General features: G+C 44.6%; 1 protein-coding gene across 6 annotated transcripts in view; it reads right to left on the bottom strand.

The window, feature by feature from the left end:
- si:ch211-130h14.4 (uncharacterized) overlaps positions 1 to 21,459 on the bottom strand; it is a 383,330-nt gene extending 361,871 nt beyond the window's left edge. For 3 of the 6 annotated variants that reach the window (XM_068044838.1, XM_068044843.1, XM_068044842.1), the window contains exons 1-2: positions 21,192 to 21,459; positions 19,271 to 19,367 (exon numbers count right to left, since the gene is read on the bottom strand). In XM_068044838.1, the coding sequence (XP_067900939.1) occupies positions 19,271 to 19,367; positions 21,192 to 21,253 (159 nt within the window). In that variant the 5' untranslated portion in view covers positions 21,254 to 21,459. Of the gene's footprint in view, positions 1 to 19,270; positions 19,368 to 20,917; positions 21,113 to 21,191 lie in introns of those variants that run through there. The other 3 variants (XM_068044839.1, XM_068044844.1, XM_068044840.1) reach the window with 3 other exon arrangements.
- Positions 21,460 to 22,408: the final 949 nt, after the last annotated feature.

Here is a 22,408-nt window from a genome sequence, read left to right as displayed (position 1 = left end):
TATATAAGCACAGATAGTGTCAAACAAAGAAAGGCTGGAATATATCATTCTGCTCCTAACCCAAGACAAAGATGACAATGTACAATTATAAAAAAGTTATACATTAGAATTCACAGTGAACACTGTCTGTAGGACATGGCAGAAACTGTTTGCTATTCAGTCACAAAATATCTGATTCAGAAAATAAATGAAATTCAAAGTGAACTAACTCACACACACAATTGCCAAGGTCAGAAAATGTACCCAACTACAGCAGCACTCATACCAATTGTCTTCAAGATGGGCAGTCAGCATTTTGAAGGACTGTTTGCATTTCCAGCTGGGACCAGGCTTCTCACTGCCAACCAATCCCTCAGTGCTATCCCGGGGACCAATCTCCTGCTGCTGTTGCTCTATGTGATTGAATGATGCTGTGCACTGTGGGTAGGAGCCTCATATCATCAGGAACTGTGGATCACAATGTGCAGTGGCCTTCAATCACTTACAGTAGCAACAGGAGATAAAGCTCTGGCAGACACTTGGGAAAGGCAAATTCTGTGATAGGTGCAGAGGGAGGAGGTGGAGAAGGGCTCTAGCATAAGCTAGATTGGTGAAAGAGAGTATTGGCATGAATTGTGGCAGGGGTAGGGTGAAGGAGAGTGCCAGAGTAACTTGGGGGGAAGGGAAGGAGTGTTCGACCTTAACTGAGGGCAAAGGCAGGTGCCAATATGAACTGGATGATGGGAACTGCCTCTGAAATGGCCTAGCAAGCCACTCAGTTTAAGGGAAATTAGGGATGGGCAACAAATGCTGGTCTGCCAGTGATACACGCATCCCATGAAAGAAAACAAAGGTGGCAAAATAAACTGAGTGTGGAGGAGAAGAATGTCACCAGAGACAGGGAGAGCAGGAATGGAGAGTGTCAGCATGAAGGTGGGTGTTGGCTAGAATAACTGATATGAAAACAAAGATTGCCTTTGTGAATGGGGGAGAGGATTGGAAGGTGGCAGTATTAGTGTTTATAATTGTAAATTTTGGGTAATTTAATGTAAAAATTCTCAACATACTAGTGCCACATGCTCCCTGGCTCCGTTTAGCACGGCAAGGCAGACAGTGTGTGAAATTTTAAGTTTGCTTCCCAGATCTTGGGATGATCTTATGGCCAATAAACCAATTTAAACCCTGTATTTGCTATTGTGGGGATTTTAGATTACATAACTGATTTTTTTCCCCCTCTCAACAATAGATAATCTGCTGCTACTGATAAAAATAGTTTCAAAATGTAAAGAAATATAGTTATTCCCAAAATGGTAAATAGGGAACAATTTTCAAAAAATTAAGTAAACATCATATTTTAGATGAAGAATAATGCAATTCCTCTGTTCATTGTAAATTTCAAAAGTATTGGAAAAGGTAATTAAACGATCAAAAATGAACAATTTCAGTTTGGGGGTGAGAGCAGGTGAAGAAAGGTGAGCACAAAACCTCCTCCCCTGTCTCCCTCCACAACCATCCCACAGTAAATAAACCCTATGCCTTCAACACTTGTATTCTTTAGCAGGATATCATGTACTATAGTTTCCTTCTCTCCAATACAAGTGAACAAATGTTGGGTATATCTGCAGTTTCCCACATTCCACTGCACTTTCAGCTTCATTACTTGTTTTTACATCATTTGGCCTTTGCTAGATTTTTTGCTGACATATATGCAGCACATACAAACTACATCAACAAGCAATGTTGATAACACACACGCATCAATACACCATTCCAAACCTTCCACCACAGAGATACGATGTCATCAAAATGACAAAAAGCAAATTGAAAATGTGGCTCTAGCATGACAAAATGATGTGGAAATTCATTGGTCACAGGAGGCATTGTATATTTCACCCCAATTTTTTGTCCATCTTCTCCTAATGTGGCAGAATGAGGCTGATGATTGTAGATTCCCACCTCATAGTGAGTCTGCACCTTTGAAGAAAAGATGGGGAGAAACTCCCAAAAACAAGTTGCACCTGTGTTAGGGTAGAGCAGTGCTATATTCAGTTTTGAAGAATCACTAACTGATCTGTTCTCTCCACAGATGTTGCCTGACCTGTGGAGTCTTTTTAGCATTTTCCGTTTTCGTTTCCAATTTTTAGCATCTGCAGCATTTTGCATTTTTGTCTCTACTTCAGCTACCTGGCTCTTCAATTTTTACACAAATGATCTGATAGTGGCAATTGTGAAACTGTATTTCATCCATCTCGAATTCAACATAGCTCAATTATTGGTTTTGTTTACAGAGGTGTTACTATAAAAGTATTGCGACACCAACTGAAATACCAGAAGCTGTCAGATAAATTGAAATAACATTACTTCCTGTGTGCAGCTACTCTGAAGCAAACATCAGGAAGAAGGGTCTTCTGAGAGAAAGCCTGGAAATGGTACATTCTTAAGTTTGCCAGGGGAGACATGCTGGCAATTAGGTAAAAAACTGCTTCCACATGAGGGGGTGTTCTAACGTCAAGTGGAAGGCTTGAAAGTAGATATGCAACATGTTTGGTGGATGTATTTAGCACCAATATGATGGCTCGGTTTTAGTGCTTGGAATTCTGGTGACACACAGATGTCCTCTCACTTGACAAGGTGCAGAATATTTCACCGAACAAAACACCAAGCCAAACAGTATTCAGTTGGTCAATCGCTCTACAAGGATTGAACAAATGCTCTATATTTTTGACAATAAATCTACAAGTAAATGGCAAAGTTAAACAAGATTTACGTAGCTGAAAATAAATTGGTAAGCCTGAATTCATCAATGGTGTCTGCAGTAAACTGATTAACTTGTTCTATCCAAAAAGGCACTTTGCTGCAATTTATAGACTATAAATTCTGTGGGAATGTGACAGAAGCTGCTCTAATTGCCCTCACATTAGGTGGGAAGGGACCTTTTTTCTGACCTGCCACAATACAGCCCATGCCAACAAGGTCTATAATTCTTCAGCTCATCATGCAATGCTAAATCTGCCTCATTCTTGTCTGCATTTAAGGAAGGACAGGCTTTGTCTTTTCATTCCACTGCCTGTGAGAAAAGGCAGGATTTATGTCCCTGTTGCTATGGTAACACTGCGTACCATGGAGGCTAGCAAATAGTACTTCCATCCTTCAGGCAGTAATTACCTTGTCCTTTTTTGAGAATGTCCATTGTTGAGCTTTTGAATAAATCTGAGAAACAGACAAGTATCTGTTTTGCAAACCTGTGGCATCAACTGAGTATAGATGATGTGAGTTGTTCAAGTTACTAGTAATATGAAATGTATTATGCCAGAAAGGCTGTTTCTCTGAAATCTTTTTTTTTCCCTTTCAGGCTCTCCACAGAGTTAATCCATTTTACTTTCCTTCAGGAGCACAGTGGGCACTGACTTTCACTATTTTAAAAACAAAGGCAGGAACTGAATATGAAGGGAATGTTGTCATGTGTTTCCATGACGAGGTGCTTAGCAATGAATTCTTTGTGCTTTGGATGGATAATTATCATGGTTCATTGTCATACACTATACCTGTCAGATGAAGGACATAAACTCGAAAGGCCAACCCACAAGTAGCAACAATATGACCTCCTATAGGTCTGGCATTGGGTGGCTCCAATATTGAAATAATGGGAAGATAGAGGTTATATTTCGGATATGAAAAAATTGGTAATTTCTCTTTATTAAATGTATGTAAATGGGAGTGGAAAAGAAAAGGCTTTCATTAACCTACAAGAGAAAATGCTGGAAATCAAATAAAAACAGAAAATTATTTATTTTAAAATTCTATTTTAGACTTTAAAGTAGCATTATTAAAATAGAATGGTGGCAGGGCAGATTTGGTGCACCTTATCATGAGTGTCAACATTCTCAGCTGACCCATTTGGCATATGTAAGGGGCCTAACACCTGTTTTAGATGGCTGCTTGAATATCTTCATTGCCAGTTTTGGGTCAGATGTTTTTCAGGCGTCCTTAGGGTGCTGGATGGTGGTCCCACAAATTGACTCTCATTGTGTCCGTTTTACACTTGTAGAGCCAGTGCAATGGGGCCCAATTTCCATCCCACTATATTTAGCTTGCATTTTTTGTTTTCATTTTAGATTTGCTGCATTTGTAGCTGCCTTTTCACTTCTCTCACTTTCTATTTTTACCAGTTTTCTCACATTTTTCTATCTTTGGCATTTCCCCCTGTCTTTTCTGCCTACATTTAATATATCTTCATAATAAAATCATCACTCCAGGCAGAATTGGGCTTAGCTGTAATTTCCCACATGATCAACAAGCCTGGCAACACTCATTGGACTAAGTTCAGGCATAAAGTATGCCTACTTTGACAATATTCCAGTTTGAATCAGCACCTTCTGGAAGATGGGGAAGAAAAGGGTGCGAAGAGGTTAAAGCAGCTTGTATTTATATAGGACCTTTAATGTAGAAATGCAACCCAAGCCACTTTGCAGAAGCATAGTCATTCAAATCAACAAGCCAACAAAGGAGCTATTAGGAGTGACTAAAGGCTTGGTATGGATTGCATTTTAGGGATGGTCTCAAAGGAGGAAAGGGAGGGGGAGAAGTAGAGCTATAAAGTGAGGAAATTGCAGGGTGCTAGATAGCTGAGGTACAGCCACCATTAAAGAGGTGAAGGGATTTGCAAATGCAAAAGATGCCAGTTGGAGTAATAGCAAGTTCTTGGAGGGTTGGTGGGCTAGAGAAAGTTGCAGAGATAGGAAGGGGTGAAGCCAAGGATGGACTTTAACATGTGGAAGGGAATTTTAAATCTGAGATGTTAGGAACTGGGAGCCACTATAGGGGAGGCAGTGGTGTAGTAGTTTTGTCACTGGACTAATAACCCAGAGTATTCCTCTGGGGACAGGAGTTCGAATCCCCCCACGGCAGAAGGCGGAATTTAAATTCAATTGATTAAAAAAAGCTAGTCTAATAATGGCCGTGAAACCACTGTTAATTGTTGTAAAAACCCATCTGGAAATCTGCTGTCCTTACCTGATCTGGTCTGCATGTGACTCCAGACCCACAGCAATGTGATTGACTCTTAAAATGCCCTCTGAAATGGGCAAAAAGTCAATAAGTAATGAAACCAGATGGACCACCTGGCATCAACCAAGGCACTGGAAATGAAAATGGCAAGCCCAGCCCTGTTAACCCTGCAAAGTCCTCCTTACTAACATCTGGGGGCTTGTGCCAAAGTTGGGAGAGCTGTCCCACAGACTAGTCAAGCAACAGCCTGAGATAGTCATACTCAGGGAATCACACCTTGCAGAAATGACCATTACCACCACCTCCCCCCCAGGTATGTTCTGTCCCACTGGCAGGACTGACCCAGCAGAGGTGGTAGCACAGTGGTATTCTGGAGAGAGTTGCACTGGGAGTCTGCAACATTGACTCCTGGTCTCATGGCATCAGGTCAAACATGGCCATGGAAACCTCCTGCTGATTACCACCTACTGCCCCCCACCCCTCAGCTGATGAATCAGTACTGCACTATGCTGAACAACACTTGGAGGAAGCACTGAGGGTGGCAAGGATGCAGAATGTACTCTGGGTGGGGGACTTCAATGTCCATCATCAAGAGTGGCTTGATAGCACCACTACTGGCTAAGTGCTAAAGGACGTAGCTGCTAGACCGGGTATGCAGCAGGTGGCCAGGGGACAAACATAGTTGAGCTGATCCTCACCAACCTGGCTGCAGCAGATGCATCTGTCCATGACAGTATTGGTAGGAGTGACCACCGTACAGTCTGTATGGAGATAAAATCCCATCTTCATATTGAGGATACCCTCCATTATGTTGTGTGGCACTACCACCATGCTAAACGGGCCAGATTTCGAACAGATCTAGCAATGCAAAACTGGGCCTCCATGAGGCGCTGTGGACCATCAGCAGCAGCAAAATTGTACTCAACCACAATCTGTAACCTCATGGTCTGGCATATCCCCCAATCTACCATTACCACCAAGCCGGGGGATCAACTCTGGTTCAATGAAGAGTGCAGCAGGGCATGCCAGGAATAGCACCAGGCATACCTCAAAATGAGGCGTCAACTTAAGGGCGGCACAGTGGTTAGCACCGTAGCCTCACAGCTCCAGCGACCCGGGTTCAATTCTGGGTACTGCCTGTGTGGAGTTTGCAAGTTCTCCCTGTGTCTGCGTGGGTTTCCTCCGGGTGCTCCGGTTTCCTCCCACATGCCAAAGACTTGCTGGTTGATAGGTTAATTGGCCATTATAAATTGCCCCTAGTATAGGTAGGTGGTAGGGAAATATAGGGACAGGTGGGGATGTGGTAGGAATATGGAATTAGTGTAGGATTAGTATAAATGGGTGGTTGATGGTCGGCACAGACTCGGTGGGCCGAAGGGCCTGTTTCAGTGCTGTATCTCTAAATTAAACTAAACTAAACTAAACTAAACTTGGTGAAGCTACAGCCCAAGACGATTTGCATGCCAACACTGTAAGCAGCATGCGATAGACAGAGCTAAGCGATCCCACAACCAACGGATCAGATCTAAGCTCTGCAGTCCTGCCACATCCAGTCATGAATGGTGGTGGACAATTAAACAACTAACAAGAGGAGGTGGCTCCACAAATATCTCCATCCTCAATGATGGGGGAGCCCAGCACATCAGTGCAAAAGATAAGGCTGAAGCATTTGCAACAATCTTCAGGCAGAAGTGCTGGGTGTATGATCCATCTCGGGCCTCCTTCTGAAGTCCCCCGCATCACAGATGCCAGTCTTCAGCCAATTCGATTCATTCCACGTGATATCAACAAATGACTGAAGGCACTGGATACTGCAAAGGCTACAGGCCCTGACAATATTCTGGCAATAGTACTGAAGACCTGTGCTCCAGAACTAGCTCTGCCCCTAGCCAAGTTGTTACAATACAGCTACAACACTGGCACTTATCTGGCAATGTGGAAAATTGCCCAAGTATGTCCTGTACACAAAAAGCAGGACAAATCCAGCCCAGCCAATTACCGCCCCATCAGTCTCCTCTCGATCAACAGTAAAGTGATGGAAGGTGTCATTGACAGTGCCATCAAGTGGCACTTGCTCAGCAATAACCTGCTCAGTGACGCTCAGTTTGGGTTCCAACAGGGCCACTCAGCTCCTGACCTCATTACAGCCATGGTTCAAATATGGACAGAAGAGCTGAACTCAAGAGGTGAGGTGAGAGTGACTGACCTTGATATCAAGGCAGCATTTGACCGAGTATGGCATCAAGGATCCCTAGCAAAACTGGAGTCGATGGAAATCAGGGGGAAAACTCTCTGCTGGTTGGAATCGTACCTTGCGCAAAGGAAGATGACTCTGGTTGTTGGAGGTCAATAATCTCAGCTTCAGGACACCACTGCAGGAGTTCCTCAGGGTAGTGTCCTAGGCCCAAACATTCAGCTGCTTCATCAATGACCTTCCTTCAATCATAAGGTCAAAAGTGGGGATGTTTGCTGATGATTGCACCATGTTCAGCACCATTCGTGACTCCTCAGATACTGAAGCAGTCCGTGTAGAAATGCAGCAAGACCTGGACAATATCCAGGCTTGGGCTGACAAGTGGCAAGTAACATTCGTGCCACACAAGTGCCAGGCAATGACCATCTCCAACAAGAGAGAATCTAACGATCTCTCCTTGATGTTCAACAGCATTACGATCGCTGAAACCCCCACTATCAACATCCTGGGGGTTACCATTGACCAGAAACTGAACTGGAGTAGCCATTATAAATACTGTGGCTCCAAGAGCAGGTCAAAGGCTAGGAATCCTGCAGTGAGTAACTCACCTCCTGACTCCCCAAAACCTGTCCACCATCCACGATCCACAAGTCAGGAGTGTGATGGAATACTCTCCACTTACCTGGTTTGGGTACAGCTCCAACAACACTCAAGAAGCTCGACACCATCCAGGACAAAGCAGCCCACTTGATTGGCACACCATCCATAAATATTCACTCCCTCCACCACCGATGCACAGTGGCAGCAGTGTGTACCATCTACAAGATGCACTGCAGCAACGCACCAAGGCTACTCAAGCAGCACCTTCCAAACCCGCGGCCTCTACCATCTCGAAGGACAAGGGCAATAGGTGCGTGGGAACACCACCACCTGCAAGTTCCCCTCCAAGCCCCACACCATCCTGACTTGGAACTATATCACCGTTCCTTCACTGTCGCTGGATCAAAGTCCTGGAACTCCCTTCCTAACAGCACTGTGGGTGTACCCACCCCACATAGACTGCAGCAGTTCAAGAAGGCAGCTCACCACCATTTTCTCATGGGCAATTAGGGATGGGCAATAAATGCTGGCCTGGTCAGCAACACCCACATCCCATGAAATTAATAAATGAAAACAATTTCAGCAAGCTCAGGGGTAGTATGTGAACAGGACTTTGTGCAGGATAGGATATGGGCAGTAGGGTTTAGGATGAGCTCAGGTTTATGGAGGGCAGAGGATGGGAGAGCATTGTAATAGTGACTCTGGAATTAACAAAGGCAAGGATGAGGGGTTCAGCAGCAGAGAAGCTGAGGCTTCGAAGGAGCCAGGATGAAATAAACAGTGAACTGGAGGAATGACAATAAAAAGTCAACTGTTACACTGAACCATAAGAAAATGGGCACACCTGTACCACAGGCAAAATGGAGTAGTGGTCAAGTGACCCCTCCTGTACTGTCAATAAACAAGAGTGTCTGCAAAGACCAACCTCATTAACTGTGTCTGAAAAAGCTCCAGAGAAAACCCATTGAAACTGAAAGGTGCCGATTACATGTTAATGACTCCTACCTACAGGAATGGACCTAACAAAGGTTTTGTAAGACAGACTGACTCCACAGCCCAAATCCAGATGAATGGGAGTGAAGTAGTACCAGCGTAACAGAATGGTCCCTATTCAGATACTGAAATAGCAATGGCGTCCATATCCTGGAACATTGTGTGATTACACTAGGGAGAGGGTCACCTGACAGAGACTCAAATGTGATGGATTTTTACCTTAAAAGGTAACGCTCGGGGTCAAGAGGGGAGATCAAGAAAAAAACACCAAAAGCCAGTTCCAGCCAAAAGGCTCTAAGATCGGTCCAGCACAAGGAAGAAGTCCTGCTGCTGATGGTATACTCCAACTTGCTGCAGCAGAGAACTTACAAAGTGACCACTGCCTCCAGACAGAAGTTATAACTACCAGAAATCTACAGCACCTCAGCAAGTTCACAACTACAAACATCCAGGCCTGCACCTTTGAAAAGGCTTTCCTTCCAAGTTTCAACAGGTTTCTGTGAACTTACATCACATGGGCTTTAATTGCATCCTACCCCTTTTCTCTCTATTCTTGTGTATTCATGTGTGTGTGAATGTGTGAGTGGGTGAAAGTTGCAAACAATTCGGGTTTTGCTGTTCAAATAAAAATGTAACTTTTTTTTTAAACTTATGAGAAAACCTGTCATTTTTCTGTTTATTTGACCCTAAAATACTCAGGGGCTAATGTACTATTTTAAACAAAACCCTATTGCGGTCAGTTGGGAGGTGAGAAGTGGAAGTTACCCACACCGCTTACCACCTGTCCATAACACAGGGCAGAAACAGGCAATATTAAGGAGGTGATCTTTGTGATGGACAGGACCTGGTGTGAGAATGTCAGCTCAGGATTAAATAGGATACTGAGATTGCAAACTGTCCGGTTCAGCCTAAGACAGTGGCGAGGGAGTTTGTGCTGAGGGCCAAGCACAATGCCTTCAGTCTTCCTAATATTTAACTGAAACAATTGAAGCTCATCTTCATGGGACTAAAATGCCAAGGAACCTGGCAAGGCTAGTCACGCTTAGGTCCTGCTGAACTTAATGGCAGGACTTCATGATCGCTTTTTAAAAACTGTTTCCCAGCTGGCAGCTGGCCAAATTGACAGGGAAGGAAAACCAGCAGCAGAAGGCTGCAGCTTTGGGACCCTTGAGGATGCTACCCTGCAAGTCAGTGATAGTGACAATGGGGGGTGGGGAGGGAAGATCTCACTTCATGCCAGTTGGGATATGACATGGAGGCGAACATCAGTCATTGGATGGGGGATGAAGAACCTAAATTGGGTCGGGGAAGGGAAGCAGTGGAGGTCAGCAATTGGGAATGGGGAGGCTGAGGGCATCCTTGAGGGGTCAGAGCGACCACTCCTGCTCCTCCTGACCCACAAGGAGTGCTGGAAAAGGTACTCAGCTTGTGGAAACGGCAGTTCCCATCTGCTTTCACTGCCGGGTTTCCTGATCCTTGGGAAACGCACACCATGGCAGTTAATTTTAGAAATTGGGCTCCCAATTGCACTGTGAGAACCCAATTTAAATATGTTAATGACATATCCATCTTTCCTTGGCAGAATACAAAGATGCTCCAATATCCGCCACAATAAAAACAGCAGCAGGCACATGCACACCAAGTTAGCATTGCTTTTAGCACATATGATGACTTTTCTTCACCCATCTGTTGTGGCGAGGGGAGGTCAATCTATAATCTTCCAAAGCTCTCTTGGCTCAGGAACAAATCCTTTATATTAGAAATTGAGTATGTCAATCTGCTATTTAAGAAGGTGAGAGAGGGAAATCAGTGAATTATAGACCAGTTAGCCTAACAGCTGTTGTTGAAAACATTAGAATAGAGTCTATAATTAAGGATAGGGTAACTGAACAGCTTGAACATTTTCAGCTGATCAGAGAAAACGAGCATGGATGTGTTAGGGGTAGGTCACACTGATAGAACATAGAACATAGAACATAGAAAAATGCAGCACAGAACAGGCCCTTCGGCCCACGATGTTGTGCCGATCCTTTGTCCTCTGTCAAGGACAATTTAATCTATACCCCATCATTCTCCTTTATCCATATACCTATCTAAAAGCCGTTTGAAAGTCCCTAAAGTTTCTGACTCAACAACTTCCCCAGGTAAGGCATTCCATGCCCCGACCACTCTCTGGGTAAAGAACCTTCCCCTGACATCCCCCTTATATCTCCCACCCTTCACTTTAAATTTATGACCCCTTGTAACGCTTTGCTCCACCCGGGGAAAAAGTTTCTGACTGTCTACCCTATCTATTCCCCTGATCATCTTATAAACCTCTATCATGTCACCCCTCATCCTTCTCCGTTCTAATGAGAAGAGGCCTAGAATGTTCAGCCTTTCCTCGTAAGACTTATTCTCCATTCCAGGCAACATCCTGGTAAATCTCCTCTGCACCCTCTCCAAGGCTTCCACATCCTTCCTAAAATGAGGCGACCAGAACTGCACACAGTACTCCAAATGAGGCCTTACCAAGGTCCTGTACAGCTGCATCATCACCTCACGGCTCTTAAATTCAATCCCTCTGCTAATGAACGCTAACACCCCATATGCCTTCTTCACAGCCCTATCCACTTGAGTTGCAACTTTCAACGATCTATGCACATAGACCCCAAGGTCTCTCTGCTCCTCCACATGCCCAAGAACCCTACCGTTAACCCAGTATTTTGCATTCGTGTTTGTCCTTCCAAAATGGACGACCTCACACTTTTCAGGGTTAAACTCCATCTGCCACTTTTCAGCCCAGCACTGCAACCTATCCAAGTCCCTTTGCAGACGACAATAGCCCTCCTCGGTATCCACAACTCCACCAACCTTTGTATCATCTGCAAATTTACTGACCCACCCTTCGACTTCCTCATCCAAGTCGTTAATAAAAATCACAAACAGGAGAGGACCCAGAACTGATCCCTGTGGCACGCCACTGGTAACTGGGCTCCAGGCTGAGTATTTACCATCTAAGACCACTCTCTGCCTTCTATCAGTTAGCCAATTCTTAATCCAACTGGCCACATTCCCCACTATCCCATGCCTCCTGACTTTCTCCATAAGTCTACCATGGGGGACCTTATCAAATGCCTTACTAAAATCCATGTACACCACATCCACTGGTTTACCCTCATCCACTTGCTTGGTCACCTGCTCAAAGAATTCAATCAGGCTTGTGAGGCAAGACCTACCCCTCACAAAACCGTGCTGACTGTCCCGAATCAAGCAGTGTCTTTCCAGATGCTCAGAAATCCTATCCCTCAGCACCTTTTCCATCAACTTGCCTACCACCGAAGTAAGACTAACTGGCCTGTAATTCCCAGGGTTGTTCCTATTCCCTTTCTTGAACAGGGGCACAACATTTGCCACCCTCCAATCACCTGGTACCACCCCCGTCAACAGAGAAGATGAAAAGATCATTGCCAGCGGCTCTGCAATTTCATCCCTTGCTTCCCATAACATCCTTGGATATACCCCGTCAGGCCCGGGAGACTTGTCTATCTTCAAGTTATTCAAAAACCCCAACACATCTTCCCTCCTAACGAGCACTTCCTCGAGCTTACCAGTCTGTTTCACACCGTCCTCTTCAGTAATACACCCCTTCTCATTCGTAAATACCGAAGAGAAGTACTCATTCAAAACCTCACTTATCTCTTCCGGCTCAACACACAGTCTCCCGCTATTGTCCTTGACCGGACCTACGGTCCCCCTAGTCATCCTCATATTTCTGACATACGCGTAAAAGGCCTTGGGGTTTTCTTTTATCCTACCCGCCAAGCATTTTTCATGCCCTCTCTTAGCTCTCCTAATCCCTTTCTTCAGATCCTTCCTGGCCATCTTGTATCCCTCCAGAGCTATGCCTGTGCCCTTTTTCCTCAACCTTATATACGCATCCTTCTTCTTCCTAACAAGACTCTCAACCTCTCTTGTCAACCACGGTTCCCTCACATGACCATCCCTTCCCTGTCTGACAGGGACATGCTTATCAATGGCCCCTACTATCTGCTCCTTGAAAAAGTTCCACATTTCGACCGTGCCCTTCCCTGCCAGCATATGCTCCCAACTTATGCTCCTCAGTTCCTGCCTGACAGCATCATATCTACCCTTCCCCCAATTGTAAACCTTGCCCTGTTGCACATACCTATCCCTCTCCATTACCACAGTGAATGCTACAGAATTGTGATCACTATCTCCAAAGTGCTCGCCCACCAACAGCTCTATCACTTGCCCTGGTTCATTACCTAGTACCAAATCCAATATTGCCTCCCCTCTGGTCGGGCAGTCTACATACTGAGTCAGAAAAGCTTCCTGGACATACTGCACAAACACTACCCCATCCAAACTATTCGATCTAAAGAGTTGCCAATCAATATTTGGGAAGTTGAAATCCCCCATAATTACTACCCTGTGACTTCTGCTCCTTTCCAAAATCTGTTTCCCAATCTGCTCTTCCACCTCCCTGCTGCTATTGGGGGGCCGATAGAAAACTCCCATCAAGGTGACTGCTCCTTTCCTGTTCCTGACCTCAACCCACAGTGCCTCAGTCGGCAGATCCTCCTCGAAAATTCTTTCAGCAGTTGTTACACTATTTCTAACTAACAATGCCACCCCCCCACCTCTTTTACCACCATTCCTAATCTTATGAAAACATCTATAACCAGGTACCTCCAAGAACCATTCCTCCCCCTCACCTATCCACGTTTCAGTGATGGCCACAACATCGTAGTCCCAAGTGCCCATCCACGCCTTCAATTCACTCACCTTATTCCTGATGCTTCTTGCGTTGAAGTATACGCACTTTAACCCTTCTCCGTGCCCATCTGTCCTCTGCGACAGTGCTACCTTCCCCAATACCTCACTACACTCTTTGTCTTTCTGAGTGGACCCACTGGTCCCTGGACTACAAGTCCGGTTCCCATCCCCCTCCCAAACTAGTTTAAACCCTCCCGAACAGTACTAGCAAACCTCCCTCCCAGGATATTGGTGCCCCTCTGGTTCAGATGCAGCCCGTCCTGTTTGAACAGGTCCCATCTTCCCCAGAATGCAGTCCAATTATCCAAGAACTGGAAGCCCTCTCTTCTACACCATTCCTGCAGCCACGTGTTCAGCTGTGCTCTCTCCCTATTCCTAGCCTCACTATCACGTGGCGCCGGCAACAAACCAGAGATAACAACTCTGTCCGTCCGAGCTTTCAGCTTCCAGCCTAACTCCCTAAACTCACTTCTAACATCTGTGCCACCCTTCCTTCCTACGTCGTTGGTGCCAATGTGCACCACAACCTCTGGCTGCTCCCCCTCCCCTTTAAGGATCCTGAAGACGCGATCACAAACATCACGGACCCTGGCACCAGGTAGGCAACAAACCATCCGTGCGTCTCGCTTGCGCCCACAGAACCGCCTGTCGGTACTCCTCACCATCGAGTCCCCGATGACTAGTGCTCTCCCATTCTCCCTCCTTCCCTTCTGAGCCACAGTGCAGGACCCCGTGCCAGAGGCCCGTTCACTGCAGCCTGCCCCCGATAGGCCGTCCCCCCCAACAGTATCTAAAACTGTATACTTGTTGCTGAGGGGAACGACCACAGGAGATCCCTGCACTGACCTCTTCCCACCTCTAACTGTTACCCAGCTGCCTTTGTTTTGTGGAGTAACGACATCCCTGTAGCTTCTATCTATCACCCCCTCAGCTTCCCGAATGATCCTCAGTTCATCCAGCTCCAGCTCCAGTTCCCTAACACGGTCTGATAGGAGCTGGAGACGGATGCACTTCCAGCAGGTGAAGTCGGCAGGGTCACCGGAGGTTCCCCTCACCTCGAACATACTGCAGGAGGAGCACTGCACTCCCCTGGCTGCCATTTCTTTTACTCAATTACCCCTTAATTAAGTACAAATATAGATATTAACAAAAACAGTGAAATAGCTTACCTGTTCAGTCCTTTTTGGCTAGAGGAGGAGGGTAAAAAGGGTCTTATTATTAGGTTAGAGGAGGAGGATGGGTGGGAGACACTACATGTGTAGTTTCTCGGGTTAACTCTGCTCCGCACCTTTAAAGAAAATACCTACCCAGGAGTCCTTGCTGCCGTCCAGCTTCCGGTTCCTCCCGCGCCAAAAGTAACTTGAACACAAGGAAAACAGTAAACCTGATGTAATTTTTTGAAGAGGTGATGAAAGTGGATAAGGGAGTGTCTTTGTATGTTATTTATATGGACTTCCAGGAAGCATTTGATAAAGTCCATGATCAGGGCGGCACAGTGGCGCAGTGGTTAGCACTGCAGCCTCACAGCTCCAGGGACCCGGGTTCAATTCTGGGTACTGCCTGTGCGGAGTTTGCAAGTTCTCCCTGTGACCACGTGGGTTTTCGCCGGGTGCTCCGGTTTCCTCCCACCGCCAAAGACTTGCAGGTGATAGGTAAATTGGCCATTGTAAATTGCCCCGAGTGTAGGGAATATGGGATTACTGTAGGGTTAGTATAAATGGGTGGTTGTTGGCCGGCACAAACGCGGTGGGCCGAAGGGCCTGTTTCAGTGCTGTATCTCTAAATTTAAAATTAAAAAAAGAGACTTTAGTTATAGTTGAAGCCCATGGAATTGAAGGCAAAATATTCACCCGGTTAGGAAATTGGCTGAGTGGCAAGAGACAGACAGAAGGGATGATAAATAGGTACTCTAATTGGCAGGATGTGACTAGTGGTGTCCCACAAGGATCTGCTAATGACTTAGATGATGGGACAGAAAACCACATATCCAGATTTGCTGAAGACACAAAAATAGGTGGTATTGTAAGCAGTGTCGATGGAAGCATAAAATTATAAAGAGATATTGATAGATTGAGTGAATGAGCAAAACTGTGGCAAATGGATTTCAATATAGGAGGCAAATGTGAGGTCATTGCAGTGGATCTAAAAATGACAGAATACTTTCTAAATGGTGAAAAACAGCAGAAGTCCAAAGAGACTAGGGAGTCCAGGTGTATAGATCATTAAATTGCCATGAACAAGTACGGAATATCTAGAGGACTAGAATACAAGGAGGTAGAAGTCATGCTTCAGCTCTACAAAGCTCTGCTCAGACTACACCTGGAGTACAGTGAGCAGTTTTGAGCACTTGAACCTTTGGAAGGATACATTGACTTTGGAGGGAGGTCAGTGTCAGTTTATCAGAATTGTACCTAGATTCCATGGCTTAAATTACAAAGAGAGATTAAACAAACTCAGGCTGTATTCTCTGGAAGTTAGCAGATCAAGGGGTGATTTATTCAAAGTTTTCAAGATATTAAGGGGAAGAGGCAGGGTAAATAGAGAAAGAAACAATTTCCGCTGGTTGGGGAATCCAAGACTGAGGGCACAGTCTAAAAATTAGAGATAGACCTTTCAGGAGTGAAATTAGGAATTTCTTCTACACACAAAGTGTGGTCAATGTTTCGGACTCTCTTCTGCAAATGGCAACTGATGATAGATCAATCCTAAATTTTAAATCTGAGATTAATAGATTTTTGTTATCCAAAGGTATTAAGGGATGTGGGACAAAAGCAGGTATAAGGTGTTATGCCACAGATCAGCCACGATCTAATTAAATGGCAGACAAACTTGAGCGGCTAAAAGGCCTATTCCTGTTCCTATGTTACTGATGACACCCATATCTTTGGATGATGTCACCAAGAAGTACAGTGTAGATGATGAAGAGGAGGGCGCCAATCATAGGTCCTTAGGGGACTCCAGAAGAAATAATGTGCAGGTGGGAGCCTAATTGAATAGGTAAAAGTGGAACTGAGCAAGGGCAGTCCCACTGAGCTGTACAATGCAGGAGCCACATTTGCAAGACTGTTGTGTCATACACATCAAAGGCTGCAGAAAGGTCAAGAATGACAAGGAGGGACAGTGCATCATTGTCACAGTTGCAGAGATGTTATTTGTGACTTTGATTAGGATTGCTTCAGTGCTGTGGCAGGGCGCAAATGGAGAGATTCAAAAATGGAGTCTGGAAGAAAATGGACATGGATTTGAACCAATAAAAAAGTATTGTACATACAAAAGTAGGTTGCATACAATGACTACTTGAAAAATAGTTCTTTACTCGAGTGAATCTTTGTACAACTCTATTTGGGGCATCATCAAAATACTGTGTAATCACTGTTGCTTATACTATGTATAAATTGCATTGCTTTCTCGTAAAGAACATAAGAACATAAAAAGCGAAGCAACTCATAAATCTGAGTGATTGAGATCATTATTATGCTTTTATTCAATTTGTTCTCAGTTAACATCCTGTCATAATGTTTATATTGGTCATTCCACATCCTGGTAAATTATGATTTACTACATGTTAACTGCTCTTAACTTAAAGTTGCTTAATTTTTTTTAATTGCCTAGTTTTTAAGCGTTAAATCCCCACCTTGTTCCGGAGGAGCAATTGGTACAATAGTTGTACTCCAGGGCTAGGCAGGAGGAAAATAAATCAGCCAGAATTCCTACTCCTGATCACTGTGTATTGACCCCATCAGGTGTGGGCATGTCTGAGCTCACACACGAAAAGGGACCACTTGCACAGAGGGCCAGAAAGCAGCGAGCACCTCTGGAACCGTCACCTAACTTGAGCCAGTGCCTCCAAAGGTAATGATGCTTCAAAGGTTGCTACTTTGGAGCCTTGCCAGTAAGAGGCATCAAAAAGCGACCTACTACAATTAATTTACAGAGCTTCTCTCCATTGACTAGCACCAATGTCCTTGGTCATCAGCCAAGCATTTTTGGTCTCACAATTTTCATCATTGAATAAAACTGAAATTTTGCTAACTTTACAGCTCCTGGTTCACTATCTAAAAAATTATGTACAGATTACTTTCCTCCCATCCACCCCATTGCTAAATGTCATATTTTCCTACATTTTGTATGCAGTTTTGAAGGACTGCAAAATAACTACCTCCAGCATTTCTCTGCTGATGCCTAAATTCTAATGGTATTACTGTACATATTTCGCGAAGTGAGAGCATTATAAGAAAAATTAACTTGCAATTCCACATTGTCCCAATCACAGAAGAGCACTACCTTTTCTCCAGTGTAACATGTCCATGTGCAGTATTTGAAGAAGCAAGGAATACTGAGATCATGTTGAATTTGCATGATACTCACAAATCTTGTGGTATTTTTGTTATATGTATACATCTTTGTGATACACAATCAAGTAAGCCATGCATGTCATCGAAGTACAACATGTTCTAATCCGCACTGATCTCTGTGATTAGGTGAGATACAGTTAGGCAACTTCACTCAGGAGATTTCAAGGTTGATTGGTGCAGGAAACAGAGGGGGGAATTTATCCTGGAGGCAGAGGTCTTGACGTCGAGATCCCCGTGTCACCCTTTTTTCCAGATGGCCCGCCGAATTTCATGCCAATCAGGCACATAACTGGACAGTGGCAGACCTGCCATAGGTCGTCAGAAGTCCCACCCTTGGAAAGCTGCTGGCCAATCAGAGGGTGGCAGCTGCAGTGCCACCACACGGTGGCTGCTGCTGGAGGTGACAGTCTTGGAGGCAGAGGAGCATCGCTGGAGCCAGGCCTCAATAGGTCAAGGCAGGAGGGGCCTCATGGAGGAGAGGGGTCGGCGCAAGGGCGGGGGGGGGTGGACCTCAGCGGGCCTGCACTTCCTGATGCCGGGTCCCTCGTTCAGGCACAAAGTGCCTTTTAACGCAGAACCCCACCCTCCCGGGGCCGGGAAGCAGCCCACATGGCCTTTCCTACCATGCTTCCCATGCGGCAACAGGGCCGCCTGCCGTGCGGTTAATTGCGGCTACAGCGGGAAGAGGCCCTTAATTGGGGGTTAATTGCTGAGTTAGGGGCCTCAATTGACAGCGGGGCGGGAAGGCTGTTCATAGGCTTTCCTGGCCCGGACTAAATTTTGGCAGAGGCAGGATGGTGGCGAGAACCCCCACTGCCATCACTGCCACTATCCCACCCGATTTTATGCTCTCCCCGCTGCCAAACCCACTGTGGGGGAGAGCATAAAATTCCACCTAGAGTGTCACTTAGTGAGATCATATTGCATTGGAGCTATATTATTGGGGGCAGTGTAGCAGGAGCTTTACTGACCATCTGGTCCATGCCCACATAATAGAGCTCAATGCTGAGGCACAGCATCAAAATTAAGGAAAAAAATGTTTCATTTACATACATAGAGTTCAGTGCACTTCATCAAAGTAACTAACTGTTCACTAATTGCTTTAAGATGTTTCTGTGAGTTGTGATAAGGCATGAAATAAATGCAAGTGTTTCTTCCTTTTCATTTCCCACCCCAAGTCTGACATCCTCTGCCATTATGAATACACAATAAATGGACTAAGAAGAAAGTTTTAAGTAATGTCCAACTTATTCTAACTATTTTTCTATACTTGCAACCTAACTGAAAATATGCTGTTGTATTGCAGAAGACCAATGGTCATTACTTAGAAGGTTTATCATGTAAATGGGTTTACAAGTTCTACCTGTTTCTTGTGCTGAGGTGGGAGGTATGCATCCAAGAGAGAAGGAAGGGTACTTTTTCTATGTGTTGACATTTGTAGTTGTGGAAAATAAGGACAGCTGTAATAAAATAAATATTAATTCTAATTAGCCATACATTTATGCAGGATAATTAACAGATATTGGGAACAGTGAGAAGCAGTCAGTTGGAGAACATGGCTTCATGTGCTATGCTTTTCTCTCTCTAAATCTACACTCTCCTCTCCTGCATCTGTCTCTTTTTTTCTGCTATATCCTTAAATCTACTTCTTGGTTCTCGTTCCACATTCTTCTGCTTCTATCTCTCTACCTTTTCCTTTAGATGAGAAGTGGTGCATAGCAAGGCGTGGTGTGGTGTAGCACAGTATGAGTGATGTGGGAATAGTGAGATTAAGTCAGTCTGTTCTCAACCTTGGTGTCACATTTGACCCCGAAATGAGCTTCCGACCTCATATTCATGCCATCAAGGCTGCCTATTTCCACCTCTGTAACATCACCTGACTTCGCCCCCGTCTCAGCTCATCTGCTGCTGAAACCCTCATTTATGCCTTTGTTACCTCTAGACTTGACTATTCCAATGCACTCCTGGCTGGTCTCCCACATTCTACTCTCCACTAACCTGAGGTCACCCAAAACTCTACTCGCACCGGGTCCTGTTCCCCTATCATCCCTGTGCTCGCTGACCTACATTGGCTCTCAGTCAAGCAACTTCTTAATTTTAAAATCCTCATCCTTGTTTTCAAATCCCTCCATGGTCTCACCCTCCTTATCGCTGTAATCTCCTCCAGCCTCACAATGCTCCAAGATATTTGTGTTCCTCTAATTCTGGTCCCTTGTGCATCTCTGATTTTAATCGCTCCACTATTGGCGGCCATGCCTTCAGTTGCCTTGGCCCCAAGCTCTGGAATGACCTCCCTACACCTCTCCAGCTCACTTTCCTCCTTTGAGACACTCCTTAAAACCTACTTCTTTGATCAATCTTTTGGTTATCTGATCTAATATCTCCTTGTGTGGCTTGGTGCCATACTTTGTTTCTAAGTGCCTTGTGATGTTTTATTACGTTAAAGCTGCTATAGAAATATTAATCTGTTGTGGCGTAATGTGTCATGATGAGGTGTGGTGTGACATGGCGGAGTGTGTTGTGGTGTTGTTTGCTGTGGCATGGCATGGCAAGGAAAGGAGCAAGAAAATAATTGCCAGCTGCTTTAGAAATAGGGATTGTGAGGAAATTGTGACTCTCCGCAGTGCCTGATTTTACAACATGTTCCAAGTTAGCCAGCAGTGCATCACTAAATGTAGTCAATAGGATATTTTAACATAAATGCACGTTATAATTACACAATTACAATTAATCTTAAACGTAAATTTTTGAAGAAAATCTACCTTAGACAAAACAATGATTATTTTAATTTGAAATCAAATCGTATTTGGATGTATTTAGGTCGACATACAATATGATTCCTACTCGACTCGAATTAAGCTAGAGGAAAGTGTCAGGGGTAAAAGAGGAAAAACTGGGCGATGGCTCGAAACCAAACCCTCCGCCAAACAAAGAGAAAATAATAAAACAGACCAATATACAACAAGAAATTTCACCTCGATCAGTAGCCCCTGTGAGTACTTGGACTTACCCAAAAAGGGACCGAACAGTCAACTTCCGCAAGCTTGTTGCTCTGGGTGACTGGAGACGCTACATTGACCGGATTCCGCCTCCTCCCCGGAAAATGCTGTGACCAGCTGTACCTTGGTGTTCTTGACTTTAAAGCGAACTATGCTATTTTAAATAAAAACAAGAAATGCTGGAATCACTCAGCAGGTCTGGCAGCATCTGTACAAAGAGAAGCAGAGTTAACGTTTCGGGTCAGTGACCCTTCATCGGAACTATTTTAATATTCCTGCACCTACCTGGTGAATGCCCGAGCACTTTTCCTCGGGGCAGCTGCCAGTGATTGCGGGATCTTGTTCATTTCTAGTTGAGGCACAATATTCGCCTTCCCTTTGGGACTGGGGAAAATTGCAACTGTTTCGCGGTTGGGGAATCGGATCGTCAGCAGAAATGGGAATCAAATTACCCGAATAGTCCAGCTTGTTCTTCCCTCTAAATAACCTTGTGAGTGATCTACTGGTATAAACATATTTATTTTCCTAGTGGCTTGTTTTTCTGGTGATATTATTTGAGCCTTTACAACATTGCATATTCGGAGGACTCGCCACCTTATCCCTGCAAATGTTGAAGAACACAAGTCTATTGTCAGTAATCATGGTTAACTATTCCCTACAAACAAAGCACGTCTGCATCCCAACTTCTGCATTGGTGTCATCTGGGATCTCAGTTTAACTCAGTATATGCTGGAGCTGAGCCATATCCCCCAGCGCTTTCGAGGGCTGCTTTCGACCCCGTGCATTTTAATTTCCAGCATTCAATTTAGTATTTCACATTAAAATTTCTTTACAATGTATCTGCAAAAATAAGTGCATTATATTGGATTGCTTGCATTCCAGTCCCTCTTTATCTTAGTCATCTGAGACAAATGTCACATTCACAGCATGGAGAAATTATGAACTATATAATAAACTTATAAAACAAACCCAGAAACAGACACATTTCCTGAAAAACAAGATGAAGTCGAGAGGTCAAGTGACTTCATCTTGCACTGCCAATACACATGAAAACTACAAGGAAAAGGCATCAAAATATAAATGGCCATTCTGTGTTAATGGCTACCTCTCTTCAACAAATTGGGTTAACAATTGCATGGCAGACATGGTGTCTCCAAATTCAAACTCAAATGAATGGATATGAAAACCTCCACTTTATCAAAATGGAATGAAGATGGGTGACACTCAGACCCCATCATCTAACAATGGTTCCACCATCAGACACCATTTATGAGGACAATAGTAAAGAGAAACCATGGCGACATGACAGAAACCAGGGGTTGGATAAGGAACTTAATAAAAGTATATGCTGGCAGACAAAGGGAGAGCGAAAGAGAGAGAGATTCCATCTGCTCCAGCGAAAGAAGAATGAACCTGCCTGAGAACGCCATCTTTAAACTACAAGTAGACAGTGACTGGCCTTGAACTCCATACCTGAGAAAATGTACCAGGGTTTTCGACAT

The sequence above is a fragment of the Heterodontus francisci genome, chromosome 13, assembly GCF_036365525.1.
Source record: "Heterodontus francisci isolate sHetFra1 chromosome 13, sHetFra1.hap1, whole genome shotgun sequence".
Lineage (NCBI taxonomy): Eukaryota > Metazoa > Chordata > Chondrichthyes > Heterodontiformes > Heterodontidae > Heterodontus > Heterodontus francisci.
This window is presented reverse-complemented; position numbering and strand designations above follow the sequence as displayed.